Below are 26,432 nucleotides of genomic sequence, written 5' to 3'. Positions count from 1 at the left end.
GACAGGGTGTCTCCGTGGCTGATACTATACGTCTCTTACGCACGGACGTGACCCCTGGCAGGCGCAGAACCCCCTCCTTTATACTTTAATAACCTACCTGGAGTACAGAATATTACCTGGGTGGGAACTTTGTGTTCCTACAGCGCAATGTGCAACTAATAAAGCAGAAAGCCGCCCTCAGTGGATAAGACTGTTTCAGGCGCTCCTTCCAAGGACAAAACTCAGCAAAGCTTTCTCCGTATCTAAAGCAGGGGTTCACAAACTCGGGGGGCACGAGATTTTCTGGGGGAGGGGCGGCAGTTACAGAGGCCCCGCGCTTCCCCGAGGGGACAGCGCGAGGTCTCTGTAACTTTACTTACCTTAACTTTCCAGCGACGCGTTGACAACATTATGTCACATGGCCCCGCAGCGTCATTTGAGACCGGAGCCGAGCGGGGGGAGGGGGGTGGGAGGGCGGCGCGAGCAGAGGTGAGGGGAGGCAGGGGGCGCAGGGCGATGAGTTTCGCACCCGCGTTCTAAATCACGGCAATGGAACAACGTTTCTGGCCTCTATGGGTCTTCCTCACATGGATCGGCTGAAACTCTGAGTCTCAGTGCCGCCTTCTTCTTTCTTTGGTGTTTGATCTGTTTTGGGGCTGGACACGTTTTGGGGCAGACACGTTTTGGGGGCTGGACATGTTTTAGGGGCTGGACACGTTTTGGGGCCGGACAGGTTTTAGGGGCAGACACCTGTTACTCTTTTAAAAATGTTATTTAAGTATCAGGACAGTATGGATCTGTCACACAGGACAGAATGGATCTGTCACACAGGACAGAATGGATCTGTCACACATGACAGTATGAGTCTGTGTATCAGGAAAATTGTTGGCTCTGTCACACAGGACAGTATGGGTCTGTGTATAAGGACAGTATGGATCTGTCATACAGGACAGTATGGGTCTGTGTATCAAGACAGTATGGATCTGTCACACAGGACAGTATGGGTCTGTCACACAGGACAGTATGGGTCTGTGTATAAGGACAGTATGGGTCTGTCACACAGGACAGTATGGGTCTGTGTATAAGGACAGTATGGATCTGTCATACAGGACAGTATGGGTCTGTGTATCAAGACAGTATGGGTCTGTCACACAGGACAGTATGGGTCTGTCACACAGGACAGTATGGGTCTGTCACACAGATCAGTATGGGTCTGTCACACAGGACAGTATGGAGCTGTCACACAGGACAGTATGGATCTGTCACACAGGACAGTATGAGTCTGTGAATCAGGAAAATTGTTTGGGGCCGGACATGTTTTGGAGCCGGAAATGTTTTGGGGCTGGACACGTTTTGGGGGCAAACACCTGTTACCCTTTAAAATAAAATGCTATTTAAGTGTAACGAGGTCCCCTCTGGTCCCCCGGTTCCGCAGCGCTTTCCCCTTTCCTTCGCTTACCTCCGGTAACTGTGGGGGCTGTAGCAGATTGCTAGGGAGGCGAGCGCATCGCCGGAGGCTCCGGCGGCTCTCTCTGCAGGGCGCCGCCATGGTTGCATGTGGGCGCATGCGCAGAGGGAGTCGTGGCAGCCATTGCACTTCGCGCATGCGCAGTATGCTAGGCGCACGCAGCGTCTATGGGAATATGCTCCGCGGGGACTACAACTCCCAGCAGCCACTGGGGTTGCAAGAACACATGGTCTGTCATAGCCTATAGGGCTGCAGCAATCCCCTGCGGGCAGATAGATACATTTTGCGCGCTGCCAGACAAGTTAGTCGGAGCTAGGACACAGAGAGTTGAGGGTGTTTGTGTGCAGGGGTCTGTAACTCCTGCACTAGGCCAGATTACCCCCAGTAGGCCCCAGCTAGGCCCCGACTCACCTCAGCTTGTGGTTGCTATAGGTAGGGTGACCATACATCCCGGTTTTGCTGGGACAGTCCCGGTTTTTGCTGGGCTGTCCCGGTTGCCCGTCCGTCCTGGGAATGTCCCAGTTTTTCTCCCTGGTGCGTGGGGGAGTCGGCGACAGTGCGCAGCGATGCATGGGGGGGTGCGCGGGGGGAGCGAGCGGCAGCGCCGAGGAGGAGGATGCAACAGCCGGGTAGTATTTTTTCCATGTTAGAATGCCGGGGGGGCTGGGCTTTAGAGAGTAGAAGCAGGGGATTGGTTGGAGGTCAGAGGATGTCGGTGGCGGGGCTTTCTACTGGGGCCGGATGGAGTGAGCTGCTGCTCAATGAGGTGTGTGTGTATGTGTGTCTCCTGTCTGTGTGTGTGTCCTGTCTGTCTGTGTGTGTCATAGGAGGAGAGGAGGGAGAGGTATGAGGAGGGGGAGATATGAGGAGGGGGAGATATGACGAGCTGAGTGGAAGGTATGGGGAGGGGGAGATATGAGGAGCTGAGGGGGAGGTATGAGGAGGGGGAGATATGAGGAGCTTAGGGGAAGGTATGGGGAGGGGAAGGTTTGGGGAGGGGAAGGTTTGGGGAGGGGAAGGTATGGGGAAGGTATGAGGAGGGATGGGGAAGGTATGAGGAGGGATGGGGAAGGTATGAGGAGGGATGGGGAGGGATGGGGAAGGTATGAGGAGGGATGGGGAAGGTATGAGGAGGGATGGGGAAGGTAGGAGGGATGGGGGAGATAGGAGGAGGGATGGGGGGGATATGAGATGAGGAGACGGAGATATGAGATGAGGAGGGGGCTATATGAGGAGGGGAAGGTATGTGGGTGGTTATGAGGAGGGGAGGGGGGGTATGAGGAGGGATGGGGGAGATATGAGGTGAGGAGGGGAGGGATGAGGAAGGGAGGGATGAGGGAGATATAAGAGGAGGACAGGAGGAGATATGAGGAGGGGCGGGGGAGATATGAGGAGGGACGGGGAAGTTATGGGGTGAGGAGGGGGGAGAAATGGGGTGAGGAGGGGGAGATATGGGGTGAGGAGGGGGAGGTATGAGGGGAAGGGGAGCTATGAGGAGGGGAGGAATGAGGAGGGGAGGGGGAGGTATGAGGAGGGATGGGGGAGATATGAGGTGAGGAGGGGGGAGAAATGGGGTGAGGAGGGGGAGATATGGGGTGAGGAGGGGGAGGTATGAGGGGAAGGGGAGCTATGAGGAGGGGAGGAATGAGGAGGGGAGGGGGAGGTATGAGGAGGGATGGGGGAGATATGAGGTGAGGAGGGGAGATATGAGGAGGGGGAGATATGAGGAGGGGAGGGATGAGGGAGATATAAGAGGAGGAAGGAGGAGATATGAGGAGGGTTGGGGGAGATATTAGGAGATATGAGGAGGGGCAGGGGAGATATGAGGAGGGGCGTGGGAGATATGGGGTGAGGAGGGGGAGATATGAGGAGGGGAGGAGGATATGAGGAGGGGAGGGGGAGTATTAGGAGATATGAGGTAGGGAGGGGGAGATAAGGAGGGCAGGAGGAGATATGAGGAGGGGTGGGGGAGATATTGGGAGATATGAGGAGGGGAGTTATGAGGCGATGAGGGGGAGATATGATATGAGGAGGGGAGGTGGAGGTATGAGGAGGGATGGGGGAGATATTAGGAGGGGAGGAGGAGGTATGAGAAGGGATGGGGGAGATATGAGGAGGGGAGTGGGAAATATGAGGAGGGGGAGATATAAGGAGTGGGGAGATATGAGGAGGGGAGAGGGTAGGTATGAGGAAAGGATGGGGAGGGAGAGGTATGAGGAGCGGGAGGTATGAGGAGAGATGGGGAGGTATATGGAGAGTTGGGGGAGGTACTGTATGAGGGGAGGAGAAGAGGGGGAGGTATAAGGAGAGGGGGAAGTATGAGGAGGGGAGGGGGAGGTATGAGGGGGCAGGTATGAGGAGAAGAGGGGGAAGTATGAGGAGGTGAGGGGGCAGGTATGAGGAGAAGAGGGGGAAGTATGAGGAGGGAGGGGCTGTGTGTGTTTGTCAGTGTGTGTGTGTGTGTGTGTGTGTGTGTCACTGTGTGCGCACGTATATTGGGGAGGGAGGTTGAGTGTGGGGAGGGGAGAAAAATACATGGGGGTGGGGGTGTAAGAGAGAGGGGGGAAGGAAAGGGTGACTGGGGAGTGTGAGGTTGTAGTAGATGTGTAGTGTGATATGTAATAAAGCAGGGGGGTCGCCTGAGGTTGTAGTAGAGCCGAATTTAGGGGGTTTCTCCGCAGAAAAGGATGCAAAGAGAAGCCCCTTGAAGTCGGCTCTACTACAACCTCAGGCGACCCCCCCTGCTTTATTACATATGTTTTAATCATACCGTGCATTACCCTTATATAAAGTGTATTTGCTGGCCCTTATATAAAGTGTATTTGCTGGCCCTTATATAAAGTGTATTTGCTGGCCCTTATATAAAGTGTATTTGCTGGCTTCCCATGCGCCCCTCTTTGTTTCTTTTCTTGAGGTGCACTTTGGAGGGTTGGTTATCCTTTTAACTGAGGCAGCAACTACTGCCCGTTACCGTCACTGGACAGGACTTTGTTGCTTACACTGTAGCACTTTCACCACTGAACTGGCCCGTTTCTTTGTATCAGTTTGGGCCCGGCTGGCACTGTCTCACTAGCAGCTGTGCAGGTTGGTTACCTGGTGCCACATACTGTACCATGCGTTCTGTTCTGAGGTATTCACACTGCGGTTCATGTCACACACATCACTGTGCGCTTCAGGACGGCTTTTTAACACAATTACAGTTCACATTCACTCAAGTGTCAAGCACACACACAAGGTACCACATTAGGAGTACAGTATACATTATTTATCACCCACACCGCCGCTCCTCCTGCGCCAGCGCTGTCACACCTTTTCATGTGTTTATTCAATGAGACAAGGAGTGCCCTGTCATGTCCAGGTCTCTTTACTCCCCTCACCTTAATGGAAGCAGGAGCTTGCCGCGCTTATTTTAATAATGTATAATAAAATTAAAATAAACTCTAATTCAAACTTTTAATATAAGTGTAAGATGTATTATATGTATTCGTTGTTATGTATATATATATGTATGTGTTATTTGGTTATTAATATACAATGAAGAATAGGGTTTCACAAAAGTATCAATATTTCAACAGAAGAAAATATTCTAACATCAGAAACATAGGAAATGAAGGGCTTTGGGCCATTATAAGAGGCGCTGTTCTATCAGACACGCTCCCTGTAAGGGGTCCTTGCAACGGACGGTATCTTAGTGAATAGCACCGCTTAGTAAAAATGACAAATCACACATACACTAAAAGCACAGTGTCAAAAATATATTACTAATACGGTATGTATATATATATATATATAGTCATATGATATATTATAGGCAATATTATTTCTAGACAGGCAGAGTGGGAAAATAATGTAGGTGATGGCTTTGTGGAATGGGTCTCACATATACACAGCACAGTTACAACTAGCGCACCCACTATATACTAACTATACTGTATACAGCAACTCTGCCCAGTAACCTTATTCTAATGGCTTGTGTTCCAGGATTCTTTCTGCATATGCAATTATCTTAGTGCATATGTAGTTAACTCAGGGAAAATAACATTTGGTGATATATATTTTACATGTCGCCTTATTTTATTGGCAATAACAGGATATCTTTTGAACACAACCTATCAGGAGCCAACTTTTCTCTTCGTCAGGCTGCGCAGTCTGGGACTGCAAATAGTTATTTTTATTTTTTATTTTTTTTGTTTCAATTTATTTTTATTGTTTTAGAGAGACATAACAAATATATAGTCTTGGAATACATATGATGTTTTAACAGTGTCACTTGTCCATACAACAAAGAGCATTAACAGTTCGTCATCTGAAATAAAATAGTTGCTATAACACTGTTTTTGAATAAGTGTGGTCTGTCTTCCTATTTCCGGTTGTGTTAGGGAAGCAGCCGCTTCCGTAAGCGTCTCTCATGGGCTTAACAAAGGAAAGAGAAGAACGTAGAAAAGAAGAAAAAGAAGGGTGGGAGGGGTGGAAGGGGGGGGGTAGGACGAGCCCATTTGTCTGGTCTTTCGGTATTTATTTCTATGGGGTCCCTAGTTTCCTGGCCATATTTCCCAAATTTTGTGAAATTTGTCAGTTTTCTGGTTCAACTGTGCTGTGAGGAGCTCCATCATCTTTATTTCCCTTAGTCTCCGTAGGACCATCTGCCTAGAAGGCGCATTCACCTTTTTCCAGGCAGCCGCAATAACACAGCGGGCAGCCGTCATTACATGAGTTATCATCTTACTTTCTGCCGTTCCTAATTCATCTATTGGTTTGGCCAGCACCATGGTCAGCGGTTCCACCTCAACCTCCACCCCTAAGTACTCTCTGATCAATCTTTGTATCATGACCCAGAATACCTGAATTTTTGGGCAACTCCACCAAATATGAACCATATCTCCTTTTTGCCCGCATCCCCTCCAGCACAAATCCGGGAACCCGGGGAAGATCTTAGCCAGCCTGCTCGGGGTTAGGTACCAATGAAATAGAATTTTATAAATATTCTCTTTGATAGTGGTGCAGATTGACATTTTTGCAGCTACCTCCCAAATGTCCTCCCAGTCTTCTCTATCGATCTCTGTATTCAAATCTTCTGCCCATTTGATCATATAGCTATGTTGGGAACAACCTTCTGATCGCGCCAGGCCCAGATATATCTCCGAAATCAGCCCTTTACAGTAGTATCCTTTCCTACACAGTCTTTCAAAATTTGTTAAATCTTGGTGAAATTTGGTGATATATATTTTAATTTTATTATATATATATATATATATATCCCAAATTGTGCTTTTCAGAGTTATTCTCTTGAATGTTGTTGAATTTGTCCAGCTATTAAATATTCTGTATACCAGTATCGCTGACCTGAGGCAGAGAGGAGAACTCTCGAAAGTTTGTCTTATAGCATCAATTGTTAGTCCAAATAGAAAAGGTATCACCTAATACTGAAGTGCTCATTTACTCTGCACTATGGCACCGGGACTGACACGGCTACTTCTATTTAATACAGCTATTAAACATATCTTAAAAGACGGCCATTATCTATGTTAGCTAACGTGTTAGGTGGTTGAGCGCCTTTACTTCACTGCAACCTCCTTGGTACGAGGGACAGCGCAGACTGCATCTCTCCCCCCCCCCCCGTCCCCCACTTACCTGTGTGCTCAGGTAACGGTCCTGGCTGTCCCCTGGTTGGGTAATATCTCCGGCTCTCTGCAGCTCTCCACCTCCTGACTCCTGGATCAGGATTGGGTTTATATACCTGGAGGGGGATTATAACGTGAGCTGGTAACATCTGACTGTCACAGGATTGGAAGACACCCCCCCCCCCCCCCCCCCCCCACACACACACACACACACACACACATAAACACAGCTGCTGGGCAGTGTGTCAGCTCTCCCCATTCACATGGAAACTAAGGTCTGTCCCTAATCTGACTGGGTCCTGAAGAAGAGACGGGGACCCCCGGCCAGGCCGGTTTGCTCTCTTTGGCCTTTGATTTTCTAAGCAAACACCAGTACTTTGAGGCTGCTCTGTGGGGTGTACTGTAAGGCTGGAGGGAGAGGGGGGGGGGGGGGGAGACCTTCTTTGTTTAGTGTCGCAGGTCACAATCTGATTGTGCCGGACTTTTGCCTGGATATATAATACACCCTGCAGGTGAACCACTAATAATATCACAAAGGAATCATTATTTATTCAAACATTATTTCAACGCCAACCTATTGCAGCGAAGGAGGTTATTGAAATCGCAGACATCGCTAGGTGACTGAGGAAGTGACGATATTATTAGATGTGCCATTAATATTATTATATCTGGAAAGTATAAAATAAAGCAGCTTCCCCCCCTGCGTGGCTCTGTTTGGGTACCTCACACTTTGCTATTAGGATGTAATGTAGGATGTGTATCATTCAGGCAGAATCATTTTTGACTGTTATGTTATCTAAATGTAATGTATCAATATTCGTAATGCGTATCCCCAAAGGTGCTCAGCGCTACGATGCCCTGGCATTTCCCTTATTAATAGCGGATCGATACATTTCAACCAACTTTAGGCTTACGTATATGCAAATCATATGCAAATCTTATGCAAATCTTATGCAAATGATATGGGCATTAGCAGTTTACCTAACAGTGCAGATTCTCACACCCCCCCCCGCCCCCCCGCCATGGGAATAACCCATCAATATTTAGCGTCTTCCAAAAGCCGCCCTTAGGCCAGGTCCATAGTAGGCGTATGCGCGCTCGCGTCCGGGCGCGTGACATCACGCGCGCCTTTACTTACAGAGGTCTGTGGCCTGCAAGGTTGCGCAATGGGGGGGGCGTGGCAGGGGGTGTGACGTCACGTGAGCGGTTTGCCCTCATTGGCTGAACCGCGCGCGTAACCCGGCCGTCGCACAGAAAATTCAAACCAGTTTGTCTCGCCGCGCATCGGCCGCCTTGGCGCTCACGCGCACGCACACGTGAACTATGGACACACGCAGCGGCCTCCATTGGTTTGTAAGTGGCGCTGGCGCCGTCGGAGCCACTATGAACGGGGCCGTACTCGCGCCCAGACCCGGATTATCACGGAGTTATTTCTGGCAATGGCTCAAAAACATGAGTATGGGACTTAACCCTTTCATTACAAAAAGTTACATGTCATACAAAGATATCTTATACTATATTAGTGAAAGCACTGTATGCCTGTCTGTCCGGTGTCCCTAGGGGAAATCTCATTGGTCCCTTGGCCCTCCCGCCCCCGCACACCTCTCATTGGCCTGAGGCGGAGTGACGGGCCAAAGGACACACAGTGACACACACACAGTGACACACACACAGTGACACACAGAGTGACACACACACACACACACCCGTCACTCTCCCCCGTCAGCTGAAATAATTCGGCACGGTGGGTCCCTTACCCGGAGTCCCGTTGTCCGGTTGGGCCTGCGTGGTTGATGCCGGCATGGGGGGGGGGGGGTCGATCACCGTGCGCTTGCTGGTTGCGAGCCGCCCCCCGTCCTAATCCAAGTGGCGATGCCTGGGGGAGAGTGTGATCTCTAGGAGCCGTTGGTGCGGCCGCTTGATCCCCTGCCGCTCGACGGATTGGGGGCGCGCGTTGCCTGCGCACTGCTGCCTCCATCACAGCAGATCGGTCGGTGGTGGTTTGGCGCCAGGGACAGTGTGGTCGGCCGGACTGACGCGCGTGCAAACCCACCGACTGACGCGCGCGCACACCCACCGACTGACGCGCACACACACCCACCGACTGACGCGCGCGCACACCCACCGACTGACGCGCGCGCACACCCACCGACTGACGCGCGCGCACACCCACCGACTGACGCGCGCGCACACCCACCTGGAAAGGGGTCGGGGGACCGGACTGGTAAATGGGGGGGAGGGACCGGACCTGTAAAGGGGGGGGAGCTGGATTGATGGGAACAGGGGACAAACAGACAGGGGAAGAGAGAGGGGGGGGACAGGGGAAGAGAGAGAGAGAGAGAGATGGGGGGAGACAGGGAAAGAGAGAGAGGGCAGACAGGGAAAAAGAGAGAGAGGAGAGCAGGAACATTACATCCCGGGCAACGCCGGGTCTCTCAGCTAGTATATATATATATTACGGATGATATAAATGTCTGAAACACACAGTAAGCTATATTGTGGTTTTTAGTGATTACGGTGATATGTTCTTGTGAACTAATATGGTATATAATGTAATAATGAGTGTATTAAGTATGGTTGTACAATACTGTATATTCCATATGTAACTCTGCTTCCTACCGCTAGCAAGCCGCTACTATGTGCTGTGTCACCTGTAGGCTCACAGGGCCTAAGTCTCTGCCACGGAGAGCCTGGGGTTACTCGCGCAATACTATATTGGGTGCAGCGCCTCCACCTGCGATGGCTCCCACCAGAGGGGGAGTGGTTCCTCGCAGGAAATATACACATATCACTCCACACGTAGGTAAAACAATCAAGGACTTTACTGGCAGGCCATATCGTACACATATGCACATATATATCAACCGGTGTCCCTCCCGAGAGGAGACACTATACACGGCGTCGCGCAGGACGCTACCTCCACCTCCACTGGATGATCCCACCCCGTGTCCAGTAATCCCCACTCCGTATGTCCACTCCCTTTTAGGGGGAAACTAATAATGGTGACTGCGCAGTCACTAACTAATGGAACTGTTGGTGCACTTGTAGAGTTAGAGTACCTGCCGAACACTCCAGTGCTCGGATCTGCAACTGCTTCGAAAAGGATCCGATGACCGAAGACACCGGAACCACCACCCGTGACGATCCCACGCAGAAACCTCTGCCGCAACAGTCTGCGCCCAACCTTTGGAACACGGTGCAGTATGTGCTGAGTCCCTAACTGACTCCGTGAACTACCGTGATGCGTCCTGCTGCTGTAGGCCGTCCCTACAGCACCGCAACCTTGAGTGACTTAAGGGTAAACTCCTAGGGGCCTAAGGGGTAGCCTATCCTATGCAGGTTGGTCCCTGACCCCCTGCACCCACACTACCTTTCCCGTACCCACCCGGGTCCCCTCTAACTCACTCCTACCTAACCTCTCCTAATCCTGGCAGCAACGCACTGCAACCTGACACTATGCCCTCTTGTCCGTCCTCACAGCACTGACCGCTGTGACCGGACAATAAAGCACCTCACGAACCTAAGGGCAGTGTCCCTAACCTAGGGCCGTCCCTTGTCAATTACCCACTAGCCTGAGAGTGAGTTGGGGCCTACCTGGGATATGGGGGACCTACCTGGTGCAGGAGCTTCACTTACTCCCTACACCCTTCCTGCTCCCTCCTAGCTCCCAGCTCCAACTGCCCTCGTGTGGGCTCAGCGTGCGAAATGTATCTCTCTGCAGAGAGATCCTATTGGCTCCCTGGCATCACGTGGGGCGCGCAGAGGCTCATGGGACTCGTAGTCCCTGCCTAGAGCCTTCCCTGGTAGGCTAGGGTTTCGCAGGCTCTCTTCGCGCTCTTCTCGCGCATGCGCAACTCTGCAGGGCCGTCGGGGACTTACTGCGCATTCGCGACCTACATCAAGATGGCGGCGCCCTGCTCGCAAACCGCCGGGGACCGCCGGAACGGCAAAGCGCTCCCTGCAGTGGCCCCCACCCTCCAGAAGTGCCGGCGGGTCCATCGAGTGACCCGCGGCAGCGGAGGAAACAGGTGAGGGGTCGCGGGGCAGCAGGTAGGAGAAGGGGACCTGGCTACACCTACATAACCCAACAATATTAATTAATGTTTCATTTTTATTCCTGTACAATTAAAATAAATGGATACTTTTTTGTACAGCAGTGCAAATGATATAATGATGAATAGTGTTGAGGTATGTATGGATATATACATTATTGTACACACACACTTTATACAGTCATTATCACATTATATACCATATACCTAAGTGAAAACGTTACTAAGTGTAAAAATGATTAATTTATCAATATTATAACAAGATTTGCACGTGCTTCGGTAACAGCAGAGACACGGCTGAGGTTCCATCTAACTCCGCATTATTTGCGGTTCATGCACAAAGCGCAAAATAGCGGAAGTGTGAGTGTAAACGTCATACAGTATGTCCTGCCGACACGTTGTGCCATTTATTTTTAACGTATTACTCTATATGTTCTTTTTTTCTTGTTTCCGCGTATTACTCGGATCCCACTACCTGCGCCCAAGAGAACCTGCGCCAAGCCGCTTTGGTAACACGCATGGAATTCTCCGGTAATTGCGCGGTCTTCGTGTTGTTTGACCAGCGCGCATGCGCAGTGTGTTGGAGAACGCGTCTCTGACACAGGAACATCCCCGTTAATAGCGCTGCTACTTTGACGAACGAACGTTATTTTTGCATCTTATTAGCGTTGAGTATACCCGTTAATAAGAATAATATTAATGTTTGCTCCCTATTTCGTGAACATCACGCTATTAGGTCAAAATCAACGACCTCCTGAGGATCTAACCCCAAAGTCTCCTGGATAAAGCAACACCAGATTTATAAAGAAGACAAATCCCATTGTTTTTTTATAAGTATTTTTATTGATAAATCCGGTGCTGTATTTTTTGCCGCAGACGATGGTACATATCCAAGATAGTGAGAGAGCAGGGCGCTGAATCTCACGGTCAGGCTGAGCGAGTGCATGTTTCGGGTTGTAATGTTACTTATCTCTAATTGGTTCTAGAACCAAAGTCATTTGTCAAAAGTCTCTGAAAAACTAAACCAAAAAACAGCACCAGATTTGCCAAGGAACGTTCCCGTTAAAACGTAAAGGATTATTTTCTGATTTGATAAACCCGGTTTTGCCCTAAATTTGCAGCAGGGGGTGTTTAGTAAATAATAATCCCACAGGATCCGACTGAGAACTCAGGCAAAAGGATCGCGTAGGGAAAATCCTATTGAGTTAACCAAAGTTTTTAAGATATATATTTTTTCCATTTTTTGATCATTATATTTTCACTTCCTATGACATCTATATATACTTCTTGTTTGTTTAAATCATAAAGACATGTAGTAAAATTACAAAGAAATGTCTTGAAATCAAAGTACATCTGATTTAAAAGAAGCTATTGTGTCCTGCTTGCCTAATACATATTTTGGATGAATATATATATATATCTTTTTCTTCCCTTTTGTATACCCCGGGTCTCTAATTTTCACATCGGTACATTTTAGGTCATTTATACTCAATTAAATGGATGAAAGTCCTTTGGTTGTTTTTTATGATTATCATGTTGCTAATCTGCTTTTTTGAGTTCTGGGGATATGAAGGAGAAAAACTTCTTATATTTATTTTTTGATATATATTTCCTTTTTTTGATATGTGTGTGTTATTCCTGTGCAAATGTGCTATTCTTTAATGATCTGTTTCTTTATTAACAGTGTCTTTATTTGGGAGTTTTTTCCTCAAATCATTGAATTAATGGTACTTTTTAATCCTTTTTAACTTTTCTTTTTCTGTATAAAATTTGTTATTGTTTTCCTTTTTGATAAAGTTTGTTGATAAAGTTTTTTTTAAAACTTATGTTTGCACTGGATGAGGAAGCCATATTACTGACGTCACAGACGATTAGGTAACAAGATGTTCATGTCAGCTTTAATAAAGTTATATTTGTTGATGTGTTTAGTAAGCCAATCGGAGGGCTTCACCTTGAGCTCCATATCCCTCTCATGGATGAAGGGGTTTGTTTGTCTTCAATAAAGTTTTCTGAATGTGACGCGATCCACTTATCCAATAGTGATCCGTCTAATGGGAGATGCCACCCGATTGGTCAGTCTGTCTGTGACGTCATTCGGTAGCGCGTTCGGCGCTACGGTATAAATATTAGCTCCCTAATAGAGTAAGGTACACCTTGAGAAAGGGCATAGAGCCCGAAACGCGTTAGTGGACCATTGCTGTGGTTAGGGGGGACATTTAGTCCAATCTTTTTTATGCAATAAACATTTTTTGCTGTTGCAATCGTGAACCTCCTCCTGGTCTTCTTGGCAGTGCACTGCCGTTCCTCTATATGTTCTACTTTAACTGAAAACAATTAGCATATCTGGAGGTCGTTTTTCTGTTTACATATACCATTCAATTCAGGGGAAAGTTCCAACAGACTGGGGTTTCAGACAAGATGGAGGCTGGAGATTCTGGCCTTTATTTTAACCCTTTCACTGCCTATAAACTTCTTCCTCAGTTAACCAATTGTTCATTAATATGGAGGTTGTGGCTTCCTCCTGCGGCACTACTATTGAACTTGATTCTTCCCTGGTAAACACAGAGGCAAAGAATTTGTTTAATACCTCTGATTTTTCCTTATCTCCAATAATCTGCCTACCCATCTCACACTGAAAGGTTCCTATATTTTCTTTTCTCATTTTTTTGTTATTAAGGTACTTAAAGAATTTATGTTATGTTGCAGAACCTTCCAAAAGAGGAGGACATACTGTAGGCTGATATAAAGGACTAGGGTTTTAGAAAGACCCTTCTACAGTATAGGAACCACCAAACCCTCTTTACCAGGAGGACATAGTCACTTCTTCGTATTTCTCACCCAGTGCAGATTCTCTAATTTCCATTGTTTCTGGAGGTTTAGAAAGTGGACTTGGCGGCCACCAAGCCATTTCTGGAGGGCCACAGACTCTTCCCGTGTGCTGTACATGTAGGACAATTTCATAGCATCATTTCCTGTGTACAAGGAAATGGGAATTAGTGATTATCAAAAATAGGGGAAAGGCTGGAAATGCAGGAGACCTGAGATTAACCCCCTCACGCCGGCAGCAATACAGTGTAATGTGCATCATGAAAGGGCGGAGTCCTGTTTATTATATTTTGGCATGTGGCTATGCATGTAACGTGTAATCCCTGTATTCAGCGGGCTTCTTCTGTGCAATCTTAAACCTGCAGATTCCTGTATCTGTCAGGAATATTTGTTGAGCCAGTTTAACTTTGCACAGCCCGTGCTGAGCTATTGGATTGTAAATTAACCCCATACAAGTGACCAACCCCCCTATCCTGACTGAAAGAAACCGGTCACAGTGACAGGCACAGCAAGAAGTCATATTTAGACTGGGTGAAGCCTGGATTTATGGCTGCCAGAGAGACAGATCCATCCATTTAGAACAGACATTTTGCATTTCGCTTGAATGATTTAAACCTCAAATGAGTCTTCATGCATCAGATGAAGGGGTTGTCTTCTAGTGAGTCAGGCTCACTGCAGATGAGGGAGACTACTTTCCTATGAGTGGGACTCATTGCAAAGATGGAGACTGCCTTCCAGTGAGTGACACTCACTTTACAGTAGATGAGGGAGACTGCCTTTCAATGAGTGAGACTCACTGCAAATGTGGGAGACTACCTTCATATGAGTGGGACTCACTGTAATGTGGGAGACTACCTTCATATGAGTGGGACTCACTGTAGATGTGGGAGACTACCTTCCTATGAGTGGGACTCACTGCAGATGTGGGAGACTACCTTCCTGAGTGGGACTCACTGCAGATGTGGGAGACTACCTTCCTGTGAGTGGGACTCACTGCAGATGTCGGTTACTACATTCCTATGAGTGGGACTCATTGCAAAGATGGAGACTGCCTTCCAGTGAGTGACACTCGCTTTACAGTAGATGAGGTAGACTGCCTTTCAATGAGTGAGACTCACTGCAAATGTGGGAGACTACCTTCCTATGAGTGGGACTCACTGCAGATGTGGGAGACTACCTTCCTATGAGTGGGACTCACTGCAGATGCGGGAGACTACCTTCATATTAGTGAGACTCACTGCAGATGTGGGTTATTACCTTCCTATGAGTGGGACTCATTGCAGATAAGGGAGACTACCTTCCTATGAGTGGGACTCACTGCAGATGTGGGTTACTTCCTTCCTATGAGTGGGACTCATTGCAGATAAGGGAGACTACCTTCCTATGAGTGGGACTCACTGCAGATGTGGGTTACTTCCTTCCTATGAGTGGGACTCACTGCAGATGTGGGTTACTACCTTCCTATGAGTGGAACTCACTGCAGATGTGGGTTACTACCTTCCTATGAGAGAGACTCACTGCAGATGTGGGTTACTACCTTCCTATGAGTGGGACTCACTGCAGATGTGGGTTACTACCTTCCTATGAGTGGTACTTACTGCAGATGTGGGTTACTACCTTCCTATGAGTGGGACTCACTGCAGATGTGGGTTACTACCTTCCTATGAGTGGGACTCACTGCAGATGTGGGTTACTACCTTTCTATGAGTGGGACTCACTGCAGATGTGGGTTACTACCTTCCTATGAGTGGGACTCACTGCAGATGTGGGAGACTACCTTCCTATGAGTGTGACTCACTGCAGATGTGGGAGACTACCTTTCTGTGATTGGGACTCACTGCAGATGACGGAGACTACCTTCCTATGAGTGTGACTCACTGCAGATGTGGGAGACTACATTCCTATGAGTGGGACTCACTGCAGATGTGGGAGACTAACTTCCTATGAGTGGGACTCACTGCAGATGAGGGAGACTAACTTCATATGAGTGGGATTCACTGCAGATGTGGGTTACACCTTCCTATGAGTGGGACTCACTGCAGATGTGGGGAGACTACCTTCCTATGAGTGGGACTCACTGCAGATGTGGGAGACTACATTCCTATTAGTGAGACTCACTGCAGATGAGGGAGACTACCTTCCTATGAGTGGGACTCACTGCAGATGAGGGAGACTACATTCCTATTAGTGAGACTCACTGCAGATGTGGGAGACTACCTTCCTATGAGTGGGACTCACTGCAGATGTGGGTTATTACCTTCCTATGAGTGGGACTCACTGCAGATGAGGGAGACTACCATCCTATGAGTGGGACTCACTGAGATGTGGGGAGACTACCTTCCTATGTGTGGGACTCACTGCAGATGTGGGAGACTACCTTCCTATGAGTGGGACTCACTGCAGATGTGGGAGACTACCTTCCTATGAGTGGGACTCACTGCAGATGTGGGGAGACTACCTTCCTATGAGTGGGACTCACTGCAGATGTGGGAGACTACCTTCATATTAGTGAGACTCACTGCAGATGTGGGTTATTACCTTCCTATGAGTGGGACTCACTGCAGATGTGGGAGACTACCTTCCTGTGAGTGGGACTCACTGCAGATTGGGTTACACCTTCCTATGAGTGGGACTCATTGCAGATAAGGGAGACTACCTTCCTATGAGTGGGACTCACTGCAGATGTGGGTTACTTCCTTCCTATGAGTGGGACTCACTGCAGATGTGGGTTACTACCTTCCTATGAGTGGGACTCACTGCAGATGTGGGTTACTTCCTTCCTATGAGTGGGACTCACTGCAGATGTGGGTTACTACCTTCCTATGAGTGGAACTCACTGCAGATGTGGGTTACTACCTTCCTATGAGAGAGACTCACTGCAGATGTGGGTTACTACCTTCCTATGAGTGGGACTCACTGCAGATGTGGGTTACTACCTTCCTATGAGTGGGACTCACTGCAGATGTGGGTTACTACCTTCCTATGAGTGGGACTCACTGCAGATGTGGGTTACTACCTTCCTATGAGTGGGACTCACTGCAGATGTGGGTTACTACCTTCCTATGAGTGGGACTCACTGCAGATGTGGGAGACTACCTTCCTATGAGTGTGACTCACTGCAGATGTGGGAGACTACCTTTCTGTGATTGGGACTCACTGCAGATGACGGAGACTACCTTCCTATGAGTGTGACTCACTGCAGATGTGGGAGACTACCTTCCTATGAGTGGGACTCACTGCAGATGTGGGAGACTACATTCCTATGAGTGGGGCTCACTGCAGATGTGGGAGACTAACTTCCTATGAGTGGGACTCACTGCAGATGAGGGAGACTAACTTCATATGAGTGGGATTCACTGCAGATGTGGGTTACACCTTCCTATGAGTGGGACTCACTGCAGATGTGGGGAGACTACCTTCCTATGAGTGGGACTCACTGCAGATGTGGGAGACTACATTCCTATTAGTGAGACTCACTGCAGATGAGGGAGACTACCTTCCTATGAGTGGGACTCACTGCAGATGAGGGAGACTACATTCCTATTAGTGAGACTCACTGCAGATGTGGGAGACTACCTTCCTATGAGTGGGACTCACTGCAGATGTGGGTTATTACCTTCCTATGAGTGGGACTCACTGCAGATGAGGGAGACTACCTTCCTATGAGTGGGACTCACTGAGATGTGGGGAGACTACCTTCCTATGAGTGGGACTCACTGCAGATGTGGGAGACTACCTTCCTATGAGTGGGACTCACTGCAGATGTGGGAGACTACCTTCCTATGAGTGGGACTCACTGCAGATGTGGGGAGACTACCTTCCTATGAGTGGGACTCACTGCAGATGTGGGAGACTACCTTCCTATGAGTGGGACTCACTGCAGATGTGGGGAGACTACTTTCCTATGAGTGGGACTCACTGCAGATGAGGGAGACTACCTTCCTATGAGTGGGACTCACCGCAGATGTGGGAGACTACCTTCCTATGAGTGGGACTCACCGCAGATGTGGGTTACTACCTTCCTATGAGTGGGACTCACTGCAGATGAGGGAGACTACCTTCCTATGAGTGGGACTCACCGCAGATGTGGGAGACTAACTTCCTATGAGTGGGACTCACTGCAGATGTGGGAGACTAACTTCCTATGAGTGGGACTCACTGCAGATGAGGGAGACTAACTTCATATGAGTAGGATTCACTGCAGATGTGGGTTACACCTTCCTATGAGTGGGACTCACTGCAGATGTGGGGAGACTACCTTCCTATGAGTGGGACTCACTGCAGATGTGGGAGACTACATTCCTATTAGTGAGACTCACTGCAGATGAGGGAGACTACCTTCCTATGAGTGGGACTCACTGCAGATGAGGGAGACTACATTCCTATTAGTGAGACTCACTGCAGATGTGGGTTATTACCTTCCTATGAGTGGGACTCACTGCAGATGAGGGAGACTACCTTCCTATGAGTGGGACTCACTGAGATGTGGGGAGACTACCTTCCTATGAGTGGGACTCACTGCAGATGAGGGAGACTACCTTCCTATGAGTGGGACTCACTGCAGATGTGGGAGACTACCTTCCTATGAGTGGGACTCACTGCAGATGTGGGAGACTACCTTCCTATGAGTGGGACTCACTGCAGATGTGGGGAGACTACCTTCCTATGAGTGGGACTCACTGCAGATGTGGGAGACTACCTTCCTATGAGTGGGACTCACTGCAGATGTGGGAGACTACCTTCCTATGAGTGGGACTCACTGCAGATGTGGGGAGACTACCTTCCTATGAGTGGGACTCACTGCAGATGTGGGGAGACTACCTTCCTATGATTGGGACTCACCGCAGATGTGGGAGACTACCTTCCTATGAGTGGGACTCACTGCAGATGTGGGTTACTACCTTCCTATGAGTGGGACTCACCGCAGATGTGGGTTACTACCTTCCTATGAGTGGGACTCACTGCAGATGTGGGTTACTACCTTCCTATGAGTGGGACTCACCGCAGATGTGGGTTACTACCTTCCTATGAGTGGGACTCACTGCAGATGAGGGAGACTACCTTCCTATGAGTGGGACTCACCGCAGATGTGGGAGACTAACTTCCTATGAGTGGGACTCCCCGCAGATGAGAGAGACTACCTTCCTATGAGTGGGACTCACCGCAGATGAGGGAGACTACCTTCCTATGAGTGGGACTCACCGCAGATGAGGAAGACTACCTTCCTATGAGTGGGACTCACCGCAGATGAGGGAGACTACCTTCCTATGAGTGGGACTCACTGCAGATGAGGGAGACTACCTTCCTATGAGTGGGACTACCTACCTAAGTGAGTCATTCTTGATGAGTGAGACTGCCTATTATTGAGTGTGAGGCATTATGCTTTTCTTTAGTAAATCTGGTGCTGTTTCCTGATACACAGCCGGGGAACTTTGATACCCGATCCTGGATGATACGTCTCTTTGGTTAAAAACATTAGCAAAGAGCGATTTTGAACATACTTTATCTACAAGTTATCAAGTTAAGGTAGAATGTTACATGTTATGTTAGAAAGGTACCCTACACCGTAACGCCCACCTTATAATGAGATACTTACCTCCCTATACCATCGTTTGTATGTCTTCATTTACACTGGCGACACACTTTATTCGAGCTCGGCTAGTCCCACGAATTCGGGTATACCCGGGTGTATTGAGGTTTGTGACTGTTTTCTGCCCGAGTGCATTGAGGTATTTTCCAGGCAGGGATTGAAGCATTTTATTCCCGCTGGCTGCAATACTGCACAGTATATATATATATACTGCATTACAATTCATGAATTTATGCCATCTGGTAGACACGCGAAGTATTGCAGCCTATTAAATCCTAATCATTATCATTTAACAGATCAGCCGCCCGTCAGCCAGGCATGAACCCAGGCTGGGAAGGCAAACACAACGGGGCTTGTCAGAGGTGAGGAGCGGCGCATTCCAGGTATCTGCCAGGTACATACTGGGTATTTGCTCGAATAAAGTGTGTCGGTGCAGTATATAGCGCCATTAATGCGCATAGCATAGTTTCACATTATAATGAGATACTTACCTCCCTATACCATCGTTTGTATGTCTTCATGTATATAGCGCCATTAATGCGCATAGCATAGTTTCACATTATAATGAGATACTTACCTCCCTATACCATCGTTTGTATGTCTTCATGTATATAGCGCCATTAATGCGCATAGCATAGTTTCACATTATAATGAGATACTTACCTCCCTATACCATCGTTTGTATGTCTTCATTTATATAGCGCAATTAATGCGCATAGCATAGTTTCACATTATAATGAGATACTTACCTCCCTATACCATCGTTTGTATGTCTTCATTTATATAGCGCCATTAATGCGCATAGCATAGTTTCACATTATAATGAGATACTTACCTCCCTATACCATCGTTTGTATGTCTTCATTTATATAGCGCAATTAATGCGCATAGCATAGTTTCACATTATAATGAGATACTTACCTCCCTATACCATCGTTTGTATGTCTTCATGTATATAGCGCCATTAATGCGCATAGCATAGTTTCACATTATAATGAGATACTTACCTCCCTATACCATCGTTTGTATGTCTTCATGTATATAGCGCCATTAATGCGCATAGCATAGTTTCACATTATAATGAGATACTTACCTCCCTATACCATCGTTTGTATGTCTTCATTTATATAGCGCCATTAATGCGCATAGCATAGTTTCACATTATAATGAGATACTTACCCCCTATACCATCGTTTGTATGTCTTCATTTATATAGCGCCATTAATGCGCATAGCATAGTTTCACATTATAATGAGATACTTACCTCCCTATACCATCGTTTGTATGTCTTCATGTATATAGCGCCATTAATGCGCATAGCATAGTTTCACATTATAATGAGATACTTACCTCCCTATAACGTCACATACCTCCCTACATTTTCTGCGTGTCTGATGTCCGCGGCGATGCGTTGAATCGTCACATCCCGGACTCCTCGCGGACACGTTTATTACATGTGTCACAGGCATTAGTGGGCAGAACGGGCCGGTTTCCCCGCCTTGCACGGGGCAGCCATCCCGAGCTTGGTAAACACATCCCCTGGCAGGGAAGAGGAGCCACAGAGGCTGCGGGACACCGGGACTTACAAACACTTCTTCGCTCATTTCCCAGACGCTGGCTTCTAATAACATTGTTTGGCTGCGTTGCCTGGGAGGGATCGGGGCGATGGGAATGAAGATGTATAGCTGTCCGCAACTCGTATTGTTTGGGGGTCAAATGTGTGTTGACTTGTGCCTGTGTCACCCTGGTCCGTCACTGAGACAAGACACGTTGTGACAGGAGCAGAAGGCAGTGCAAATTGTGCATTGTATTGGGCTGTGTGTGTGTTGACCGCTGCCTCTGTAACCAGGATCTAGGGATTTCCTCAGCTGTCCCGGGCTCATCTTCATTTTGAAAGAGAAATAGCCCTAAGATGCCCCCTGCGGAGAGCTCTGTCCTTCTCGCTCTGGAATACGGACCTGGGCTGATCCTCTGTGTCCTGCTCTGCAGCCCGTCCCTGTCCTGTTACCCTCCCACCCTCACTGCGACCATGCAGCCAGCAGCTCTCCTCCCGCAGCCTGCCCTCCTCCACCTGCATGTCCACGCACTTACTCCCAAGCCTGCCCATAGGCTCCTCTACTAACGGGTAGTGAATGAAGCGCAGCAACGGTTCTGTGCCTGTAGCTATATATTTATTTTTTTTAATGGTTATATGTCGATGACAATAAATAATTCCATTTAAATAATTGTGCAAAACAAAATCACCTCCCCCCCCCTTCCTCCATCCCCCGCCCTCATCCCCCGCCTCCCCCCCCTTCCTCCATCCGCCGCCTCCCCCCACTTCCTCCATCCCCGCCTTCCCCCCCCTTCCTCCATCCCCCGCCTCCCCCCCCTTCCTCCATCCCCCGCCTCCCCCCCTTCCTCCATCCCCCGCCTCCCACCACTTCCTCCATCCCCCGCCTCCCCCCCCTTCCTCCATCCGCCGCCTCCCCCCACTTCCTCCATCCCCGCCTTCCCCCCCTTCCTCCATCCCCCTCCTCCCCCCCTTCCTCATCCCCCGCCTCCCCCCCTTCCTCCATCCGCCGCCTCCCCCCATTTCCTCCATCCCCCCCGCCTTCCCCCCCCTTCCTCCATCCCCCGCCTCCCCCCCCTTCCTCCATCCCCCGCCTCCCCCCCTTCCTCCATCCCCCGCCTCCCCCCCCTTCCTCCATCCCCCGCCTCCCCCCCTTCCTCCATCCCCCGCCTCCCCCCCTTCCTCCATCCCCCGCCTCCCACCACTTCCTCCATCCCCCTCCTCCCCCCCCTTCCTCCATCCCCCGCCTCCCCCCACTTCCTCCATCCCCCTCCTCCCCCCTTCCTCATCCCCCGCCTCCCCCTCTTCCTCCATCCCCCGCCTCCCCCTTCCTCCATCCCCCGCCTCCCCCCCTTCCTCCATCCCCCTCCTCCCCCCCTTCCTCATCCCCCGCCTCCCCCCCCTTCCTCCATCCCCCTCCTCCCCCCCTTCCTCCATCCCCCTCCTCCCCCCCTTCCTCCATCCCCGCCTCCCCCCACTTCCTCCATCCCCTGCCTCCCCCCCCTTCCTCCATCCCCCTCCTCCCCCCCTTCCTCCATCCCCCACCTCCCCCTCCCTCCATCCCCCTCATCCCCAACCCCTTCCTCATCCCCCGCCTCCCCCTCTTCCTCCATCCCCCTCCTCCCCCCCTTCCTCGTGACCGGGACATTTCCTTGCATAGGAGATACCGGCACCCCATAAAGAGGCCTGTATCTCGGGAAGCAGGGGGTCCCCGGACACAAAACCAATGTGGTTCAGCTCCGGAGACCCCCTGCACCTCTACACTATTAAAGAAATGGATATTTAAATTAATACAGTTCGGCCGACATTTCCGCTGGGAGAGGCGGCTCTCTCAGAGCAGCTCTCTCTGCAGCAGAAATGAATCGCTGGTTTTTGCCTTTGCAGAGGCTCGATGCTCTCGCTGGCAGCAACTCGCCAGGTTTGGGCATTCTGCTATCACAGGTATTTGAGCCTTTCAGAATACCGTGATAGCAACGCCCAAAAAACATTCATTTTAAAATCCCAGGCGAATTTTTTAATGAATGTTCTCTGAATAAGGCCCTATGTGCATTGCTACCCCTATGTTACAGTTTGCTGTGCAAACTTCTCTCCTGAAACTGAACATAAGGTGAAAAGGCATTTTTAAAAGTTAGACATTTTTATTTGCTCACTGCAATACAGAATTAGACAGAAAGCACTGTCGTGTGACCTGCACTTTGCAGAACATTGCTTTCCCATTCCAAACAACAACACTGTCCCATGTTGCAAAGGAGAACGAGAAAAGTGGGGTGGGAGGGGGTGGAGGATACATTAATGTGAGGAAAGGGACGTGAAAACTATTAACAACCAATATATATATATAAGAACATAAAAGGCATTACATTTAACACATAACTAGATAAGGGTCACAAACTAAAGGAAACACTTAATTGAAAATGGAAAACAGACATATGCAATAATTACTGTGGTTGCGAGCGGGTTAGTGGCCTTTCAATGGTGCTTGCAAGTTGTGAACGTCTCGTGTTAGTGCGCTTAACATGTTTGTCACCAGCATTGTCAAGCATCACAAGCATCACATGTCTGTGTTCTGTTGTAGAACTCGTGCAAGGCAATTCTCTTTCCATGTGTGAGGGCACTACAAGTGTAGGATTAACCACACCTGTCATCCATTTACATCTTTTAATACTGCTACTGCGGCCTCGCGAGTAATTGCTTTTTTTACCCCTTTTTTTCAGACCACTCCCACGCAGTACATTAAGACAACCCTCCTGTTCTCCAGTCACGTTGGGAACAGCAACAATTGGATCAACATTTTCCTGTGGAAGGGCATCGTGTAAACCTTCCTGGTGACAGGAAACCATCGCATCCAATGCATTGTAACCAGCATCATTAGTGTGAATTTTTACACTCACATGCACCTATCTGTAGGCCAGCACATGTTTCACGCTCAATAGTCACGTCATTTTGGGTGGGGGGGGAAATATCAATACTTTGTTGGAGTTGGCCAAACACTGCTGCTGGGGAACAAAATGGAACCTGTAGTGTAGAATGGAACGGAGGCCTACTTGTTGAGGCAGGCATTGATGCACAGCCCTGATCAACTAATTTCATTAGTGTATGTGAAATGTTTTCCATAAAGGCATTATGTTTACTAAAAAGTTAATTAGTGTTTCTCATAATTTCTTTGATCTCCCTCATTTCGGCCAACATTTCACCCTGTACACCCATTAATTGTTCATGTCTTTCTCGATGGATGAGCATTAACTTCTCCTCACATCGTTCAAAGCCTAAAAGGTGTTGTTGAAGGCCTACGTCAGCATCATGGGTTTGCTCTTTGGTTGAGTTTGAGCATGCATTCTGTTCAGGAACATTGGTGCATGGACGTATGCTTGGTGACAAGCTGCGTACAATAATCTTATCTGGAAAAAGGGGCAAAAAAAATAAAATTAACATTTGGCACATACAAGACACGTACATCTCAATGGCCTCTATGTCAAATTGTAATAAGTTAACCAATATGTTCACCAAGGTTGTAGCATGATCATAACAGCAATGCCCATTAACACATAGTTATTCACAACATGTTACTGTGGCCTTTCTATAAGCAAAAGATTATTTATGTAGTTGAACCTAGGAGAACACTCACAGCAAACATAACAAGCAACATAACAGCTACGACATGTATTTCTTGACACACGTCACCAAGGCACCACGACTATTCAATGCCACAAAACTGGCAATGTTACATTCTTCCCACATACACTTATGCACTTCATGTACACATAAGGTAAACATGTGCTCCTCATTATTTCCAGTACAATACTTCGTGTAATGCAGAACACCAGAACTGTGACAGTGCATGCAGAACACATATAAAAGGAATGCTTTGGTCAGTAAACCCTGGGGATATTAATCCAATGGGTCCTTCCTCCATATAAATTGGCCTTGAACATTACTGTAAAGGAAGCCACCTCACACTGCAGACCACTTGATAGTGTTATGGACCTGTCCATTTGACATGTACTTGCTACAGTGTTGCACTCAGTCGGTAACAGTGTGAAACACGTGTACATTGGCAGTCTTGCATGTTTCACAATCTACAGACCGATTTGTTTGCAGCACACACACACACATTCATTCTGTTGTATTGTGAAGCTCTCACCTTCTTCAACAGGCATGGAGGTATGTGAATGACATGCGGGCGTCTCATAACTAAATTCAGGATCCATGTTCATAGTGTCTTCTGCAATTGGTGAAGCGGGACACACTGTGAAGAAAACGGAATTAAAGTGTAGATGACACATGCCATGCGTCCAGTACAGAACATTTAGTACGTCACTTACATGGACATAGCATGCTCAACATGTTACACAGTGGTGACATGTTAGGATGAAAACATACACATCCTCCTTTACGGTTTAACTAATAGCTGCACATTGGGATAAGTTTGCCTGTTGGAATGTGGTAAGGATGTGCCTCTATTTCTGTATTTATGTTTCACACTCTGTATACTAGGTTAGTAGGGTAATGATAGGCATGTGTAATGCAATGTTAATGTTAGCCAACACTGACAACATTTAGGGAAACACTTTTGTGACATTGAATGCCATTTACACATCTCTGAGAACATGTACACAATACACACATTTGACACAGCTTAGATACGTATCATTTTCACAAACCTTCCGGATACACATGTTCATACACGCCAATGTCCAAATCTCCGTTCACACCAGCAATCTGTAATGATGTTAGTTTTGCAGCAAGCTGCTCCTCCAAGGGACACGCTATGAATTGCTCCGCTGCAGGACCTCCGCCAGTTGCTGAGGCGTGCAAGATTCCTTGCTGGATTTTTTTCTTCAATTTCTGCTTTATGTCGTCGAAGCGTTTTCGACAGTTGTCGTGGGATCGTTGCTGGCGTCCACATCCCGACACAGCTACTCTTATTTTCTCCCACCATTGCCTCTTGATGACACTGGATGTTTTACCTTCACATGGACAAGAATATATCCATCATTGAAATCATTACAAGTGTCATGTCATTGACAATTTAGAAATGTTCTGTTACATAACATGTGTTCGTACACCAGTGTTACAGTATGTATTAATTTGTTCCCATTACATGTGTACGCATTACGTATACATTATTGTTGACACACGTTCACAACAATGCTCCATGTCACTTACAGTACGTCAATAATTACTGCAGTTCACAAAAGGGACCAATACACTGTTGTAGGCCGCAAGCCAACATGTCACGTTGTCTCGATAACATGTTGACTGCTGACCTATTACAGAGTGTTTCCATTTTGTTAATAGCTGCCATTGTTTGGTTAGGTGACATGCACAGCAGTTGATCAACTGC

General features: G+C 48.3%; 1 protein-coding gene across 2 annotated transcripts in view; it reads right to left on the bottom strand.

The window, feature by feature from the left end:
• Window positions 1–23,234: 23,234 nt before the first annotated feature.
• LOC142488823 (uncharacterized) overlaps window positions 23,235–26,432 on the bottom strand; it is a 13,166-nt gene continuing 9,968 nt past the window's right edge. For both annotated transcript variants that reach the window (XR_012799682.1, XM_075589165.1), the window contains exons 2-4: window positions 25,750–26,055; window positions 25,230–25,334; window positions 23,235–24,486 (exon numbers count right to left, since the gene is read on the bottom strand). Coding sequence is in view for 1 of the 2 variants with exons in the window: in XM_075589165.1 (XP_075445280.1) it covers window positions 24,227–24,486; window positions 25,230–25,334; window positions 25,750–26,055 (671 nt within the window). In the remaining variant the exon portion in view is untranslated. The remainder of the gene's footprint in view (window positions 24,487–25,229; window positions 25,335–25,749; window positions 26,056–26,432) is intronic.

The sequence above is a fragment of the Ascaphus truei genome, chromosome 2 (assembly GCF_040206685.1).
Source record: "Ascaphus truei isolate aAscTru1 chromosome 2, aAscTru1.hap1, whole genome shotgun sequence".
Taxonomy (NCBI): domain Eukaryota; kingdom Metazoa; phylum Chordata; class Amphibia; order Anura; family Ascaphidae; genus Ascaphus; species Ascaphus truei.
Note: the sequence above shows the minus strand (reverse complement) of the source record. Positions and strands in the feature narration are given on the sequence as shown.